At 37.3% G+C, this 20,196-nt stretch overlaps 1 protein-coding gene across 5 annotated transcripts in view; it reads left to right on the plus strand.

Annotated features, from left to right (window-relative positions):
• WDR78 (WD repeat domain 78) overlaps positions 1-16,270 on the plus strand; it is a 187,274-nt gene extending 171,004 nt beyond the window's left edge. For all 5 annotated transcript variants that reach the window (XM_033915919.1, XM_033915917.1, XM_033915920.1 and 2 more), the window contains exons 16-17: positions 9,512-9,665; positions 15,848-16,270. In XM_033915919.1, coding sequence (XP_033771810.1) covers positions 9,512-9,665; positions 15,848-15,898 — 205 coding nt within the window. In that variant the 3' untranslated portion in view covers positions 15,899-16,270. The remainder of the gene's footprint in view (positions 1-9,511; positions 9,666-15,847) is intronic.
• The last annotated feature ends 3,926 nt before the right edge of the window (positions 16,271-20,196 follow it).

A 20,196-nucleotide genomic window follows, 5' to 3' on the forward strand; every position in this document is an offset into this window, starting at 1 on the left:
AGCACCTCTATTTTAGTCTAGCCTCGGGTGACTTGTTCCTGTTTGGTGACACAGGCAACAGGTTGGTTTGCTGGGACTCCTGCTGTGGCATGAGAAAAGTTTCAAAAATGGTACACGAAAGAGAAGGTGGAGCTATTTAGTGCTCCAAATGTGGTGGTGCTAGCTTTCCTCCAAGCAAGTCTCGACAAAGGCCTCGCAGTGGCGTCACCCAGAGTCCAAGTGGCAGGCCTCTTGTGCTTCAGAGCCTGTGGATGCAAAGCTTCCCTGGCTTCTTATCCAGACATAGCCAGATTTCTAAAAGGAGCACTAAGGCTCAGACCACCGGTACCTTAATGTAGTTTTGCATGGCCTCAGGCTCCATATGAACATATTCAGGAAATGTCCTTGTTGGATTTTACCTTCAAGACCATGTTCCTCATGGCCATTTCATCAGCGAGACAAGTCTCAGAGTTACAGGCCCTGTCATGCAAGGAACCCTTCCTCAAGATCACGGAGGTTGCAGTTTCCTTTGCACACAGTCCCGTCCTTTTTGCTGAAGGTTGTTTCATCATTTCATATCTAAACTAAACTAAACCTTAGGTTTGTATACCGCATCATCTCCACAAGCGTAGAGCTCGGCACGGTTTACAGGGTTAGGTTGAAAAGGAGCTACAATAAAGAGGTAAAATTACCAGTGTTTCAGACCACAGGATCAAAGAAAAAGACCAGATTCCAAGAAAGCTGGATGTGAGGAGAGTTCTCCTATGTTATCTAGAAGTCACCAATGAGTTCCAGCTATCGGACCATCTATTTGTGCTCACCAGTCAGGCTAGACACGGTAGACCGGCTTCTAAGGTAACCATTTCAAGATGGATACGAATGGCCATCTCATCAGCATATATTGCCTGTGGCAAGCAATTACCGGTCTCCTTGAAAGTGCATTACACAAGAAGCGTAGCTTCTTCGTGGGTGGAAGCTCAGATGATTTCACCTGGAGAGATTTGTAGAGCAGTGACCTGGTCCACTCTGCACACATTCTCCAAGTAAGTTCGATAGGGTGGATGTGACAGCACAGGAGGACACCGTCTTTGCGTGCTCATATTTACGAACAGGTGCAGAGGTCCCACCCTAGGTTTCTGGGACTGCTTTTGTATGTCTCTACTGTCCAGAATGATATACTTATTGCAATAAGAGATTAGGTTCTTACATTGCTAATATCTTTTCTAGTAGATAGATGTGTCATTCTGGATTCCTGCCCTGTCGGTTATTTACTCTACCTGCCTACTGTCTCAATCAGGATGTCCGAGTCAAAAATGAGATTTTGATGTCAGACTTCAAGGGTATGAAGAATAATCTATGTAACACATTGGAGGAATGTTTGAGCTCTACAAATGTTCTGATTGGTATGGTTGTTTCAATGTTTTGATTGTTCATTTAAAATATTTAATATGTTTGTCATACTTTCAGAGCAGAACAAATTTGTAGTTCAGGGAGTCCCCCAGTACCCCTCCTTCTTACATATGTGTTCTTGTATAGGGCTATCGCCTGCTTTGGTAGAAACTGAAGGGGGCAGCAGAGCCCTATGGAGAAGGAGGAGAAGTTGAAAACCTAGAATGGATTCCTTCTGCTTGGCTTGTGAGCATGGGGAGAATAATACCCTGCTGTCCAGCATGACATACCTGTCTACTAGAAAGGATAATAGCAAGGTCAGAACCTAGGCCCAGATGCACTAAAACAAGCAATTATCGCTAAACCTATTTTAACAGCTTTAATAATAATTGCATTTGCCAACCTGATGCAGAAAACAGCTCACTGCATGGTTTTCTGCACAATCGCTCATTGCACAATCCCATGCAAATAAGCTCATTAATATGCTATGTAAACTAGTAGAGCGATTGATGCTCTAACATGGCTTCCCGATGCAATAAAAAAGTGATTGATTTTACCGATCCCAAAAAAGCGACTGGTCAAGACCAGTCGCTTACCTGTCTAACCTTTATTTTTAATGGGCCCAGATTCTGTGCATGTTAGACATGCAAAAAATCTTCCCCATTAAAAAAAAAATCACTCACCCCACCCCGCGCTGATGATGGTCCTCCCTGACGAACCAGCACTGTGAACTGAACCCATCCCCACAGCAGCGAAAATGGAAGGAGGAATGTCCACTTACTTCTGCCATGCTGAACCCCCCCAGTGAAAGAAAATTGGCAGAAGGGATGCTCACTCGGCAACTCCATCCCCCTCCCCTGTGGTAGCAAAAACAGCAGGAGGAATGCCCACTTCCCCCTACCATGCTGAACCCCTCATGAAAGAAAATTGGCAGTAGAGATGCCTACTCCCTCCTGCCATGGCGACTCCCCCCTCCTTCCTCGGCAGCAACAAAATGGCAGGTAGGATGCTCACTCCCTCCTGCCACCGAAGGCCCACTCCTATACCAGGCACCCCGAAACATCCCCTACTCTCCCCCTTCCCCCATGAAAAAAAAGGCAGGAGAGATGCCCACTCACTCCTGCAACCGGAGGTCACACAAAACCTCACCCCTGAATCCTCCCCTATCTTTTCAGAGAAGTTGGAGTAGGAGGGAAGCTCAGTCCGTCCCGTTCCTAGGCCCACCAGTCCAAAATGGTGGGCTTTTTCCTCCCCTTGGGAGGGGCCTTAGGCGTCTGAGCCAATCAAAGCTTCTCCCTCTGTATCCCTGCCATTTTTGTGTTGCACGGGGGAGGGGGGGGTGAATGGCAGGAGGGATTGGGCATCTCTCCTGCTGATTTTCACCAACATGCGGGGAGTGGGGAGGGATTCCCACTGCCACGGTCATTGGAGAGGGCTGTCATCTGTGGTGGCATTGGGGCTTTTTTTCTTTTTTTTTTAAAATGGGGTGTGGCTTGGAGCGCGCACGATATGGCAGCTTAACCGCAGCGCTCCTCGTATCCAGGCAACAAACGGAAAAAAATAAAACTTTCACTTTGTCTGTTCGATATAAAAATAACATAAAACAACGTCGGAAATGGCAAGTATGAAGCAGGGAAAATCTGAAAAGCCTTCAACATCGGGTATATCAGCAAAAAGAACAAAAGTAACTCCCCTGTCACCATCGAGTGTGCCGTTCCCGATGGAAGCTGAAGAACTCACTGAAAAGTCCGATATTATGACTGAACTGTTCAAAATAAAACTGATGCTGACTGAAAATGCTAATAAAATCTCTGAAGTTAAAGAAGAACTTCTCAACATGAAACAAGAGATTCAAACCGAAAGACAGAGAATGGCAGTGATGGAAGAAAAAATGGAGCAATTTGAATCCTTCACACAAGAGTATGATAAAGTTAAAAAAGAAGTAGCAGCTTTAAAAAATCAATTGGTGGATATGGAAAACCGAGGAAAAAGAAAGAACATCAGAATTTTAGGTCTGGCTGAAAATATTGAAGGGGGAGATCCTGTACAATTCTTGGAAAATCTTTTACCTAAACTGCTACAGCTCAATTCAAAATGGCCGTTAGAGATAGAAAGAGCCCACAGAATCCCCATAAGAAAGCCAGTAAACCAGGCTGCTCCAAGACCTTTGATATTCAAGGTATTAAGGTACCAACATGCTCAGGAAATATTAAAAATGGCAAAAGCAAATAAAAACTTAAATTATAAAGGATCAAAACTGATTTTAGTTCCTGATTTTGCTAAATATACTGCAAATATAAGAAAACAATTCCTCACATTCAGACAGCAGTTAAAAGAAAAAGGCTACATATATGGAATATATTATCCGTCCACTATGAGAGTATCCAGTGGAAATAAATCCATATATTTTCAAGATCCTGCAAAACTGAAAGAATTTTTGACACAAGAAGAACCTATGTTTACATAAAAAACAGAATAAAAGGAACAATTCAGCTGAAGAAAGAAGAAAGAAGAAAGAAGATGGAAAAAAGGGAAAAATAAAGAAGATTATTAATAAAAAAAAAAAAATAAATAAGACATAAGAAATGTTTACTAACTGAAAAGATATTTTATTGATATATTGGATGCAATAATATAAAATTATTTTATCAAATTAATTATTAATAAAATATTTGCATCCACATTCATTAATACTAGTGGAAAAAAAAAAAAAAAAAAAAATTTTAATTATTAAAATATAAATTAATTATAAAATTAAATTATTTATATAAAATATATATTTTAATTAGAATAGAGAGTTTATTCAACTATTTAAGCATATTAACTTATTATGATTAATGAATAATGAAAATGATTTACAATGAATTTATTATTAATATTATTGAAAGGAAAATTTGTTATATTGAGAATAAGACTTAAAAATGAAATATATTAATTTATTATAAAAACAATATTTTAATTCTATGTAAGAAAATTGTAATTTTATGAAATATATATAAGATAAGAATTTGATTTATTGAAGGGATTAATTAATAAAATAGGTGTCTATTATAAAATTTATATTTTATTCAATTATTTAGTCATATTAACTTATTATGAAAAAATAAGGAATTGATTAATTGATTGGTAGATAATTAATAAAATAGGAGTTCATTATAAAATTTATTTATTGATATAAAATGTATATTTTATTCAAGTATTCATTCAAATTAATTCATTATGAAGATGATCTATGAAAATGATTGAAATGCATTTATTATTAATATTAATATTTTTATAAAAATGGGTATATTTAATTTACATGATGAATAATAGATATATAGAGAATAAGAGCTATATTTGTAATATGTTTATTTATTAAGAGTATTATATTACATGTATGCATGATATTGAATTTAATTTTATGAATCAACTATATATAATTCTTAGTAATTTTATAAAATTTATAGATTAAATGGATATAATTTTCAATTATATAAGGGTGGAAGTATAAAGAATGTATTGAATTTAGAGATATGTTTTTAAATAATATAATGAATTATTAGTTGCCTGGAGATGGAGATTTAGGTTTTGCATGACCAATGCGTGTTCCAGATCAGAATATGATAATGGGTGGGGGGGGGAGGGAAAATAATGGGTGGGATAGGGGATAAATTTTTATTGAATGTGCTAGGATCTAATCTTATAAATTATCATAGAATATTGGTTAAAACATAATTATTAATTAGATGGATATAAAAATGTATTCGCTGAATGTCAATGGTTTAAATCATCCTATTAAGAAGAAGAAATTATTATCGTTCCTTAAAAATCAAAATGTGGACATTTACTTCATTCAAGAGACGCATCTTTCGGAAATTGAATCAAAAAAATTATCTGGAGGTTGGATTTCTAAATGTTTATTTGCACCGGCTTTAAAGAAAAAAGCTGGAGTGGCTGTTCTGATAAACAAAAAATGTAATGCAGATTTTAAATTAATCAATTATGATCCCTTAGGTAGATGGGTACATATCGAAATGGTTCTGGGAAATACAACCCTGAATTTATTCAATTTATATGCTCCTAATACGAATCAAATGGAGTTTTTTAAACAAATTCAACAATTACTTTTACCACTGGCTACATCTAATTTAATAGTAGCAGGGGATTTCAATGCTGTAATGGATCCGATTTTGGATAAAAAACCAAGTAAAGTTATGAAATCATTAGGCTTAGATAATTTGATACTATCTTGTGATTTAGTAGATATATGGCGAATTCTTCATTTTAATGAACAGGAATTTTCTTTTTGTTCTCAGGTCCATAAATCCTTTTCACGAATTGATTATATATTTGTTTCCAATAATATAGCGCAGCGTGTATTAAAAGCAGTAATTGATCCCATTATAATTTCAGATCATGCTGGTGTGTGGATTAATCTTCAAAATTATGATGTTGAAAACTTTGATTCAATTTGGAGATTTAATAATGATTTACTAACGGATTCAAAATTTCTTGAAGATTTTAAAATAAAAATGCAAGAATTCTTTCAATTTAATGAATCAGATACTATTAATGCTGAGATCTTATGGGATGCTTTTAAAGCAACTATGAGAGGAAATATTATTTCATATTCAACATTTATTAATAAACAAAAAAAAAACAATTTCTTGAGATGGGAAAGCAAATTAAATTATTAGAAAATAAATTAATTGAGAAATGGGAAAATAATACATTACAAGAATTATTAAAATTAAAAGTTAAATATAATGAGATTTCTTCTCAAATTGTGAGGAAAGACATTTTCAATAAACAAGTACAATATTATGGAAATTCAAATAAAGCGGGGAAATTATTAGCAAATTTTCTTAAAGTAAAGAAAAGAAAATCTAAGATTATTGCAATTAAAGATACACAAGGTAACACACATACCAACACAAAAGATATTATAACACAATTTCTTGATTTTTACAAAGAATTATATACTTCTAATTCTTATAAAAATAAAGAACAAGACGGATTAACTTTTTTAAATTCATTTATTGGACCAAATATTCCAGATCATATAAAAGGAAGTTTAGAAGAACCTATATCTTTAAAAGAATTAGAAACAGCATTGAAGTCTCTTAGAGTTGGATCCGCTCCAGGTGGAGATGGGTATACTGTTGAATTTTATAAATTTTTCCAAAATATCATATTACCACATCTGTTAAACTTGTATCAATATCAAATAAAGAATGAAAATATTTCTGGTACTATGGCAGAATCGATAATTATAGTCTTACCAAAACCAAACAAAGATCCTACTCTGGTTTCAAATTACAGGCCTATTTCATTATTGAATGTGGATAATAAATTAATGGCTAAAGTATTAGCATTAAGATTGGCAAAAGCTCTTCCTTTCATTATTGATGTACATCAAACAGGATTTATTGCTAAAAGACATTCATCAAATAATACTAGATTAGCATTCCACTCATTAAATTTAGCAAAAAATATAAATGATCCAGCTTTTTTAATATCTTTAGATGCAGAAAAAGCCTTTGATAGAGTGGAATGGAATTTTATATACCAAGCTTTACAATGGTTTGGTATAGGATCCGGTTTTATTAAAATGATTCAGACATTGTATAGCTCTCCTGGAGCAAGATTATATATTAACAATAATTTATCAAATAGATTTAACTTGCATAGGGGAGTTAGACAAGGATGCCCTCTGTCTCCTTTACTTTTTGATATTGTCCTAGAACCTTTATTAATTGCAATAAACAAAACTAGGGAGATAAAGGGAATATCATTTACCAGTTTTGAATTTAAATTATCTGCATATGCAGATGATATATTATTATATTTAAGAGAACCGGAAACTACTATTCCATGTATACTTAATTTAATAGAAAAATATGGTACTTTTTCTGGATATAAAATCAATTGGAACAAATCTGAAATTCTCCCAATTAATGTTCATTGTACCAAAGGATTATTTGATCCATATTCATTTATTTGGAAAGAAGATGGAATTAAATACTTAGGAATTATGATCAAAAATACAATTGAAGATACAGTCAAAGAGAATGAAAAACTTTTATTAAAAAAAATAACAGAAATGTGTGAGCAATGGAATCCGTTACATCTTTCTTGGTGGGGAAGAATTCAAACAATTAAAATGATGGTATTGCCTGTGGTTTGTTACCAAATGAGTATGATTCCAATATTTTTTCAGGGGTCATTTTATAAAAAACTTAACAATATTCTTACAAAATTTGTTTGGTGTGGGAAAAGACCAAGAATCGCTTTAGTATCATTACAAAGACCAATTATGGAAGGGGGGGTAAATTTTCCAAATTTTTATAGGTATCATCAAGCCTATATTTTAAGACAGGGTATGTATTGGATCCTCCCAGATCTTTTAGAAAATGTACCAGATTGGCTGTATTTAGAATGGCGGCTCCTGTTCCCTTTATATCCAGAACAGTTAATAACTATAACAATGCCTAAAAGATACAAAGACCACAGAATTTTATTTGATACTTGGAAAACATTGAGATACATCAGTAATCTGTCACCAGAACCTATTGCTAAATCTCTAAATCAATCAATATGGGTAAACTCCAGGATCAGAATTGGCGGATTTAAAATCGTCTGGAAACAATGGATAAATGCAGGAATACGAACATTGAATGATGTCATTTCAGAAGGTTCACTGCTTAGTTTTTCACAATTGCAAAATAAATTTGGATTAAATAAAACACAATATTTTAAATGGATGCAATTGAAGCAGGCCATTCAGGTAGGGTTCCCTGAATGGAAAAATCTTAATAATCAATATAGTCTACAGGTTCTATGTTTCCAGGCGGATTTTTTGGGTCACCAAGCCGCAAAATGGTACAAATTGATATACGGATTTTTAAATAAAAAAAAGAAAACAGGTCTTAGGGATATTTGGAGTATTGAGATTGGTCAGACAATTTCTGAGTCTCAATGGCCACGATTCTGGTCCTGGAGATTAAGATTAACAAAGTCAGCATCTATGAATCAAACATGGTTGTTCTTATTACATAGAGTGTTCTGGACCCCAACGCGCCTGCAAAAGATAGATAGTACTAGATCTAATAGATGCTGGCATTGTAAATTGGAAGTAGGGACGTTAGATCATTTAATTTTTTTCTGTCCCTGTGTAAACGCATTTTGGAATTCAATTTGGCCCCAAATTAATAAGTTACTAGAGAATTATGTAGGACTCTCATATGATACCATATTATTTGGCACTGCAATGAGAACTAAGAGTCCGATTTCAGCAAATAATAACAAGCTATTATTAATATTGACAGGAGTCGCCATGCAACAAATTACTCAAAATTGGAAAGATTATACCAAATTAAATTATACGTTCTGGTGGAATTCTGTCTGTCATATTTATAAAATGGAAAAAGTATTAGCGTTACAACAAGGGAATCTTCTTAATTTCAAGAAAATTTGGCAACCATTGACTAATTATTCTAATGATTAGATTTCTTAGCACATTGATAAAAATTATATATGACTGGGGTGGGATTTGATTAATTATTGGAAACATGTTATATAAAAAGGGGGAGGGAATTATATTTTTATGTTAAAGTATAATCTTTACCATATTATATTTTAAAAGCTATGATTTATTAATGATAATATACTAGATATGTAATATATTAATTATATTTACTATGATTCAGATGTTGTAAGAATGGAAAATCTATAAATAAAAATTTAAAAAAAAAAAGAAAATAACAGTAATACAAAAAAAAAAAAAAAAATAAATGGGGCAGATGTGCATGTGTAAAACGCACAGCATCTGTGCCCATTTAAAAAAAAAAAAAAAGATTTCCTGCCCTGAACAACTGAGTGGCAGAAGGCTGCTTTTGGGGCTTACCCTGCCGGCTGTGCGCATATGTGAGTCACTTTCACAGCGATCAATTGGACGGCAGAGTTGAGGATTATGACGAGCATCTGATGAATCATTTGAATGCAAACTTTTTAGTGCATCAATAGCTCTTTCTGAATCGACCAAAAGATCGGAGCAGACCCACACGGTCTTACCAATTCTCTTAATGCATCCAGGCCCTAATCTCTTATTAGTCTTGGTTACAACAGTTGCAGTTTTTCAAATTATTTTTTTTTTCTGCAGCTTGGACCCTGTGATTATCAGCTTTGCTAACCCTGGAGTTAAGCTGACAACGGTATTGTTTACAAAAGAAGCAAACTGTGTTCTGATTGGGGACAGTGATGGACAAGTCAGTGTTTATGAAGTGAAAAATGTTTCTGGTTATAAAACTGATCAGGTACGATTAACAGTAAAGCTATCTTACAATTTTCTGGTAGTGTCATAACATATTTTCTTTCCCGCCAGCCTCCCTACTCCCACCACTGACTATGACTGCCACATTTCTTACTTTTGAAGAGATATTTAATCCTTACCAGCTGATGAGATCCATGGCCGAAATTGTACCGGTGCTGCCTCTGCAGAGAAGAAGTTGACAGCCTCCCTTCCTGCTATCAACACTGGCACTCATCATGCATGCTCAGTTCATGTGCAAACTGAGCGGGCATGAGGCATGCTGGTGTTTGCAGCATGAAGAGAGGCTGCCGACTTCTTCCTTGCAGAGGCAGTGCTGATATAGTTCTGGCTGCAAATCTCATCAGCTAATAAGAATTGGGCATCACTATCAGCCAGTTAAAAAGTACTCCAGTTTTGGAGGGGGTCTGAGCCAAAGGTGGGTGGGGTCAAATCCCAAGGCCTCCCTGTGGCTACACAACTGAGTCAGAAGGGGTAGAGGTGTGCAGAAAATACGTTCTTCCTGTCATTTCTTTTCCCTCTGCTTCAATCCCCATCCTTCTTCTCTTTGGTATCCTTTCTCCATCTTTCTTTGAGATCTACTATCCCTTTCCATCTCCCAGATCCCATTGATCCCCCTTCTGTTTTTCCAGTAATGATTCCTAAGATCCCTTGTTCTGTACTCCAACAAAGAATTAAATAAATTAACCAGATCTACAAGAAATGTCAGTAAACAGCTTTATTTTTGTAAAGAAAAACACAAGTTGGCAATATTTGATATGTAAATCCATTTTAATTAATGCACATGATAGAATTGCAACAGAATCTTGAAAAATCTGTTGCAGAAAACAGGGACTTCTGACTGTACCCCTCACAGCTCTGTTCAATGTATCACTTGAATCTGGGGATGAGCAAACACAGATCCACTTTACAAGAGTGGGAACAATGATGAAGCATCAAATTACAGACTAGTTATTTTAATATTAGTGGTAGGCAAAGCAACGGAAAGACAACTGCAGGCCACTAAACCAATGGGTTACAGAAACATGGCCAACTTGTTTTCCTAAAGTGAAAAATCAAGCCAAACATAATTTTTCTTATGAACTGATTGTATAATACAGTAGTTCTCAACCCTGTCCTGGAGGACCCCCAGGCCAGACGGGTTTTCCGGATAGCCCTAATGAATATGCATGAGAGAGATCTGCATATAATGGAGGTGCCAGGCATACAAACCTGCTTCCATGTATATTCATTAGGGCTATCCTGAAAACCCAACTGGCCTGGGGATCCTGCAGGACAGGGTTGGGAACCACTGGTATAATAGATGAGAGAGGTGGTGTTGATGTAGCCCGTTGGAGGGTTTCCGTAAAGCTTTTATGTAGAAATAAAACAAAAACATAAAGGGAAAAAAAAAATATACCACCATTTTTATTGGACTAATTTAATGTAGTAATTAATGTAGTCCAATAAAAGAGGTAGTATATATTTTTTTCCCTTTATGTTTTTGTTTTATTTCTACATATTACCATCGCACCTTTCCAGTAAAGGTTTTGACGTTGTTCCATGTAGACGACTGGTGGGCAAACTAATCAGTCTGGAAAATGTAGCAAGAGATATTGATGATTGTGAAACTGGCTATCATTATGCAAGTCACCAACTCCTGCTAATATCCTGTGATATCCAATGGATGACGTATGGCATCAATTATCAATGAAAAGCAAAGATTAAAAGCAGGAAATAACTTGTTTGTCAGTCCTCCAAACATGATGTGACAGAACTATCCCCTGATACTAGTAATAGCATTGTGCAACTACTGGGACCTTCTGCATTCTAAGCGAGGCTATGATCAAGATTCAGGTGGAAGGATGTCCTAGTCATTCCGATCTGAAAAACATTTGATTAAATATCTAATTTTATCACATTATTTTTTAACTCTAATCAGAGACTGTCAATATAATATGCTTCTCATTTGGCAGCTTGACTCCTAGCGGTAGTACCATGAGGCTATCACTGGAGGTCAGAAGTGCCGTTTTCAACCTAGGTGCTGATGAATTAGGGGAATTTGGGAATTGCTCCTACCCCAAGAGAAGGGCACTGGGGGGGGCGGGATGGTTTCAGGAAAGACATTTGGGGAGGTGACGGGTGTGCACTGGAGGTGGCAAGTGCATCTGAGCTGTCTGCAGCAGTGAAAGTACACAGTAATGTAATAGTGAGTCCCCTTAGGGCTAAATTCTATATATGGCACCCAAAAAAAATTGGTGCTGAAAAAAGCGTTATTCTTTTAATCTGCACTTAAAGTTAGTCCCAGGAAATGTGACTAAATTTAGGTGCAGAGGCCCTAATTATATAATTACATGTGTAATTTAAAGGAACATCCCTGATCTGGCTATTCCTCGTCTATTTCTGCACCCCCTTTTTGACTCGTGTAAAATTTAGGCATGGATTCTACTTCTGAATTTATATGCATAACCCTTAATTGATTCTAATTAACATCAATAATTGCTTATTAAAATTCCAATTAGCGCTAATTAGCTTGTTTAATTAAATTGTACTTGCAATTTGGGTATGCAACCAAAATTGCTCATGTAATTTTTGGCACTTTTTATAGAATTAGGGGGTTAGTGTTTTTCTATATACACTATTTCCTAAGTCATGTCTTTTAAACAGGATTTACCTAGACTGGTAAGCTGAGCCCTGAAGCCACTGACGTTTTCTTCCAGTCTATAAAGCTGATTCTTCTTAATGTCAGTAGTTAAGTGGTGGTGTAATGTAATGTAATGTAATTTATTTCTTATATACCGCTACATCCGTTAGGTTCTAAGCGGTTTACAGAAAATATACATTAAGATTAGAAATAAGAAAGGTACTTGAAAAATTCCCTTACTGTCCCGAAGGCTCACAATCTAACTAAAGTACCTGGAGGGTAATAGAGAAGTGAAAAGTAGAGTTAGAGGAAAAATAAAAATAAAATAAACATTTTAACAAGACAGCATTGATCTAAATACTTTGGAAGGTAGAAGAGAGGAGAGAAAGGAATAGAAGCAGAAGGGGGAGCCGTTGAACAGTAGAATTCTGGAGAAATTTAAATGATAGAAATAGAACAAAACAAAGACAAAAGGCAAAACAATAGATAAGATTAAAGATAAATCATAAGTTGGAAAGAAAAATAAAATAAAACTTTGTCTTCAATCCACGGTTTCAGCGTCAGTGATGAAGTGGAGCAAGTAAGTTTAGGAGGAGCGATTGACGTTTCCAGAAAGGGCTTCTTCAGGGAAGAGACTTGGCAGACAGTCCCAGGATGCCTATGTCTCCTCCCCTGCGATGTTCTCCTATCCATGCATTCCCTCCCAGACACACTGCCCGTGCCCCAGCCGCTCCAAGGAGGCTGCCCCAGATGAGGCCCACGGTGAATGCAGGATTCTCTCCTCTGCGGGAAAGCCGCCCGGAGCCGACAGTCGATCTTCTTAGCGGATTGCATGGGGGGAAGAGTTCACACTCTTGGTAGGATCGGGTCTGTGTGCTCTCGGTGGTTGTGGCTGGTCTCGTTGCTGCTTAGGTGTAAAAGCAGTTGATCTCCACTGCTGCTGATATTTAAAAGCAGGCAGATTGATCTCTCCAATGGACTGCAGGGGGAGGAGTTCACACTCCTGGCAGGATCGGGTCTGTGGGCTCTTGGTGGTTGCGGTAGGTCTCGCTGCTGCTTGTATGTAAAAGCAGTTGTTTTTCTACTGCTGCTGATATTTAAAGCAGGTAGATTGATCTCTTAAACGGGATATAGGGGGAGGAGCTCACATGCCTGGTTGGATCGGGGCAAGGGCTCCTATTATAGGCTGCTTAGGTGTAAAAGCAGTTGATCTCCTACTTCTGATAATATTTAAAAGCAAGCATATTGATTTTTCCAACGGAATGCTGGGGGAATGCTGGTGCTTATGAAAACATATTTTCACTATTAATTTTTTGCAATCACAACCTTTTATCTTGAGAAGTTAAACTTAAACTTCCTCCTCCCCATTCGCACTCATGATTTCACATAAATGGGATTTTTTTTGGGGGGGAGGGGGAACCCTCCCCCCCCATATTTTTGCCTTCTCTCCGGCATCCCAGCCTTACCTGGTGGTCTAGCGGGCTTTCGGGGCAGGAGCGATCTTCCTATGCTCCTGCCTCATATAGATTGCCAATAGGAAATGGCTGCCGTGAGCTCTCGCCGTAGTCTCGAGAGACTACAGGAATTCACGGCAGCCATTTCCTATTGGCGACCTGCACGGGGCAGGAGCGTAGGAACATCGCTTCTGCCCCGAAAGCCTGCTAGACCACCAGGTAAGACCGGGATGCCGGGGGAAGGCAGGAGGGAAGCGGGGATGGGTCAGAGCTGGATATTAGCGGAATTTCCCTATTCGCGGTCCGGCTCTGCCCCTATCCCCCGCGAATTACGAGGGAGATGTGTAGTTGTAAATGCTTGTCTGTGTGTTAAATAGTCTTTTACATGAGGGAGTGCTGAAAAGTTCTCTGCCCAGCCAAGAAGAAAATGACGTGGATATGGTTCAATCAAAGATCTGAAACAATGTCAAAACATAGAATTTTGTTTCTGCAAATTGACACTTAACGGAATAAGATAACTCTTTCCAGCTACAGTGGCAAAATAACGCTTAGAATTTAGGAAGTTGGTGGGGCTGAGAACTTTTCAGCAACCCCTCGTATGGTTTCAGCCTTGATTTTTCATCCCTTCCAAGCATAATGAAAATTGAGTGGGAAATGACCCTAGAAGTCACATTAAAGCCCGGTTTCTCTATACAGCGCCAATATCAGTGGCCACTGATCGTGTGTAAATCACGCAATGGCACCATGTAGAGCAGGGGAGTCAAAGTCCCTCCTCGAGGGCCGCAATCCAGTCGGGTTTTCAGGATTTCCCCAATGAATATGCATGAGATCTATTTGCATGCACTGCTTTCATGGTATGCTAATAGATCTCATGCATATTCATTGGGGAAATCCTGAAAACCCGACTGGATTGCGGCCCTCGAGGAAGGACTTTGACACCCCTGATATAGAGAATCACACCTCTGGGAAAGATAGGCACTGGAAATGTAGGCCAGGGTTTTCCAGGCCTACATGTCCGGTGCCTATCTTTGTCGTGAATTGCGCCTAGGTAAGCACTTTAGGCCACCTAATGACACTTTCGGCGTTAGCCACTCCCACAATGATGTTAGACACTGTCTAAAGCGCCCACAGAGGTGTTATTCCGGCACTGATTTTTTAGGTGCCAGTAGGCGCCTTGAAACTCAGTTAAAAATATAATTTCAACTGTGGGGTTTTTTTAACCAAGTTTGGGTGCCCACCAGTGCCTAAAAAAATCGATGCTGGTTAGAATCCAGGCCTAAGTGAATATAGCATGTCATGTATGGTTATTGGTACTGTGCTAATAAATTAGCCATATGGAACCATATTAAAAGGCTTTCATCATCCAGGTAGCTGAACAAAAACGAATTGCATATTATGTCAAACTATATATGCTTCTTAAATTGATTTAAATGCTTTACAATGGTGTTAGAAAGGCAGAGAGAAACCGTTTAACATGAATATGATGAAAAAGTCCTCGGTTCTGAAACTCACTACAATAAATAAACCCATGTACACAAAAATTATATTAGTAAACATTTTATTGCAAAAAAAGAATTGTAACTACAGACAATATCATGGTGCTGCTGATTTTTTATACTTGTGTTCTTGATTTCGCCCTTTCAGTGTAATTATAATGCTGTAACATTACTGTTCTACATTTTCCTTGACGCAAGCATCTCTTTATAATGGCTAATATAATGTCCCTCTCACACAAATGATTTCAGTAAACCTATCCATGCCATAGTGAAACAGCCCATACAGTTCCCATCAGTCAAATCCCACAATACCTGTTAGGAGTTTGTTGCACACCTTCTGCTCATCCATTATCTGCTATGTGAAAAGCCTTCATAAAATCCATTAAAACTTCCAACTTTTTTTTTCCTACAAGCAGTTATGTAGAAAGAAGTATATTTATGACAGACTGCTTTAGTGATTATACTTCTCCGTTCTCATTCATGATCCATTATGCATATGTATTTAACAAAATATAGATCATGTTCACTTCTTTTTAAGAATACTTCAGATCTTTGTATTTGATTTACCACATTGTGATTATTTTTTTCCTAACAGGTGGAGGCTTTAAATGCCATAATTAGGACAACATTGGCCAGTCAGCTGTAGTTTATTGGAACAAAACCCAATAAACAAAGAAAATTACTATCTAACATCAAGAAATATTTTTCATAATTTTTTATATCTCTTTTGTAATTAATTTTGTACTGATAAAATATGAATAAATCTTTTGCATTTTGTCATAGTAGAAATTAAGATTTCAGTTTCATATAAGCATTTTTATTAGTTCAACAATATATATTCTACAAGATTTGGTGTAATCGATTCAATATACAATACAATTGACCTATAGATGGAGAGGGAGTAATTTTTATAAACATTTTTCATGCTTAAAAGAACTCTTATAAAATTACCCATGGGCCAAATGGCCCATCCACAGCATCCACTATCTCCTCTTCTCCCTAAGAGATCTCATGTGCCTGTCCCATGCATTCTTGAATTCAGACACAGTCTTTGTCACCACCACCTCTACTGAGAGATCGTTCCACGCATCTACCACCCTTTTTGTAAAAAATAATTTCCTTAGGTTACTCCTGAGCATGTCAGCTCTTTTTTTTTTTTTAATTCTTTATTAATTTTTAAATCTTACATCAAGTGTACAAACATTAAAACAATACAATTAAACACATCACTTGACAATCTTTCTATTTTATCTTATAATACATAAAATTACCACCCTCCCCCCCATCATTCCCTCTATTATTTTCCCAATATGAATATTAATATATCAAGCCTCCCCCTTCCTAACATTAAATGGTGTATATTTCAATAGAAAATGGTATTTACTCATTATAGTAAGAAGTTAACTTCATCCCATGTCCTCTCACTCTAGAGTTTCCTTTCAGTTGAAAGAGACTTGCCTCATGAGTATTTATGCTGCATAGGTATTTAAATGTCTTTCAAGAAAAAATACTTAATAACAAAAATCAATTAGAAAGCAATGTTATTAGCCAAGTGGTGGGGATACCCACCGAAACACATTTACTAATTGTGGAGAAAAAAAGCCTCAACTGCAGGTTTATTATCTTTTTTAGGCCATTTTTTTTTTTTAACAGAAAACCCGCAAATAATCTGACCTGCAGTGATGTAACTTAAAGCAGACTTAGCTTGCTATGAAATCCAATAGCTGGAACACAAGGCACATCAAGTTTTTGACGTATTATCCGCTCCCTGCTACTATCCAACACTCTTGCCTCTAGAACGTTCCATGCGCAGTACCCTGAACACCCGAAGTATCGATCTAAATTGAACACTGCAAATACGGAGGGAGAAGTGTATATCGCAACTGACTTTTACATAAATTATATTAGCAGAGATCTGCAGTATTTTTTGCATTCAAAATCTTTATTGCAACAATACTTTTGGGAATACAGAGTTTCTGGTTAATCTTTCAGTGAAGATTTTAACAGAATCAAGAGAAGAACCAGGTTGAGAGGGGAGGCTGTATGTTTTCTGTACAACAGAATTGAATCCAATGAATATATGTTGGGCTAGAGCAGGGATGCCCAATACATCAATTGCAATCTACCGGTCGATCGCAAAAGCAACACGAGTTGATCGCGGAGCCCTGCCTTTCCAAAATAAACTCTACCGCGCAACGTTAAAATGAGTGAACCACGAGCCACAAAATACACTATAGTACAGGTACCGTGTTTTCCCGAAAATAAGCATGATTTTCGGGGTAGGTCTTAATATAATCTCTACCTCAAAAGTAAGCCTTAACCTGAATGTCCCGGGATTTGCCAGCTGCAGCACTTCCCCCTGCACATCTGCCACGCAGCTGAACCCCCTCGTTCCCTCCCATCTTTCCATCTCTCTCATCCAAACCCCGCTGGTCCTCCGACCGTGAGACCTACAAAGAGCAGCATCGGCCGCACTCTAAACAGGCTGCTTTGTGGCCTTCTCCTGCTGAGGGATTCCCTCTGCCTCATCACTAATGATGTCATCAGTAACGCGGCGCCCGGCCCTGGTGGGAGAAGGCCGCAAAGCAGCCTGTTTAGATTGCTGCCGATGCTGCTCTTTGGAAGGAGGTATGTAGGTCTCGAGGTCGGCAGGGTTTGGATGGGAGGGAGACATGGAAGGATGGGTGGTGTGGCGAGGCGGGCTTCTCAAGGGTTCTGCTGCATGGAAGGGAGGGATAGAAGCTGTGCAAGGGTTCTGCTGCACGAGGGATGGGAGGGAGGGATATATATAAATAAATATATGTTTAGCATTTTTATTGGTAGATCATTTTGACTTGGTCATTTGAAAAGTAGCTCGCAAGCCAAAAAAGTATGGGCACCCCTGGGCTAGAGGGATATTCAAGTCCTGCTCCTCCTTGCATCTCCATCCTCTCCTTTTCTCTATCCCTAGTCCCATACTATCTCTGGCAGATTACAAGATATATTCAATAACAAAATTAGCATAACAATAAAAATAACAAACAGCAGCAACACACCTACACACGCGATGATTCCGTTTTGCACCCTACCATAACCCATCCTCTCAGATCCTTTCTGCAGCTGGTCCTCAAGGATGTCTGTGAGCAAACCTGAGTCATGGTGGCTATGGTGTGATACTGGTCTTGAGCACACCACCCTCATTAGAGAATGACACGGTGACAAAATTCATCACTGTTCCCGTCCCCACGGATGACCACGGGAAACCATCTTCATGTCATTCTTTAAGGAGAGAAGAAAGAATCAGAGTATGAATGGCCACAACCACTGACCCACAAGCTTTGCTTTGAAGAATGCTGGTGTAGAAGGACCGAGGTTGAAATAGACACTAGAAAATGACATGGGATTATTTCCCGCGGTTATCCGCGGGGACGGGAACAGTGATGAATTTTGTCACTGTGTCATTCTCTAACCCTCATATCAAATCCCCTGCTGGAAGAAGTGCTTTTAATTTCCTCAGTGATATAGCTTACCTCCCTATCACATATCACAAGTGCTTCTGCAGCAGTTGCCTGAGCCCCTCTGTACCCTCTAAATGCCTCATTGTCCACACACCATCCCTAACCTAGAGGGGTGTCTGCATTGTGAGGCATCCACTACCTTTCCCCAGCAGCTCTACTGGGGAACAACACCACTACTTAGGAGCATGAGTGCCTCCTAGAGATCAAAGTAAAGGGTGAAGATGAATCAATAACTCAGCTTTTTTATAATCCCCTTTACCACCTGTTCTGTAATGCAGAGTTCTTCTGGCCATGTTCATCTCACAAAAATGAGAACTTTATACTCATAGGATCAACACAAAGGGTATACATGAGCTGTCAAGACGTCATAGGCCTCTTCTTCAGATGTGACATCTTTTGAAAATATCACAACTTGAATGAAATAAATTATATTATTACTTTATACTTTTTATAATACCTGTGTGCTATTATATACTGTGCAAAATGTTTTTTATAATTAAGAATATCAATCATACACAAATCTAGAAGATAAAAATATATCACAACTTATAACTCACTCTGTTTTCATTATTTTGCAATGTTTAACACGTCTATATTGAAAGATATTTCTTTTTAGGATTGCATATTTTGTATGCCTTCTCAAAAGGGTTATTTGCCAACATTTTTCTCACATTGGGCTTATAGAATAGCCACAGAATGAAAGATACATTGGAACTAATGATGGCACAGGAGTTGAGAGTATGTCCAAACTGAAGTATTACATCCTGTCTGTTGAAACAAATAGTATTTACAAGCAACCATAACATTGACAATAAAAGAAAAAACCATTAGGCAGAAAAGATTACTTCCATTGGAAAAAACCAACTCGTCATATACTTCATTTATGAAGTGCTGTTGCTAGGTTAACAAGCGTTAGTATATAGTAGATCGTATTTTACAGCCGTTATATTTTTATTCTGTTTGTTCAGTGGTTAAACATTCTGCAATTATAGAATAATAATTTTTCAGAGTCAAATCGCAGTTCTCATAAAGATTATATAATTCTAAGACTATATTCCAACTTCATTTATATTTTAATTCTTCAGTGGTATTGCGGTATACAAAAATAAAGTTATTATTATTATTATTATTTATGAATTAAGTTTCAATTTGCAATAATTCAACTTGCTACCCATTTTTAGATGATACTAAAATTTTATGAAGGATGAAAAGTACACTCATCTTTTCACTTAAAAAAATTATCCTAGGGAAAATATTTTCACACCTACCAACTAAAAAATAGCTTTTCTGAGTTAAAATACATGTGTGCTTTTTGTGAAAATGCCAAAGTAGGTGCATAGTTCTAAACCTCACCTCCAGGAATGCCTCACCCTACAGCTGGTGAAAGAGCACTACATGTAAATTTTTCCCCTATATATTGAGGGCAAATTTATAAAGCCTGCATCTG

Source organism: Geotrypetes seraphini, chromosome 12 (genome assembly GCF_902459505.1).
Source record: "Geotrypetes seraphini chromosome 12, aGeoSer1.1, whole genome shotgun sequence".
NCBI classification, from domain to species: Eukaryota; Metazoa; Chordata; class Amphibia; order Gymnophiona; family Dermophiidae; genus Geotrypetes; species Geotrypetes seraphini.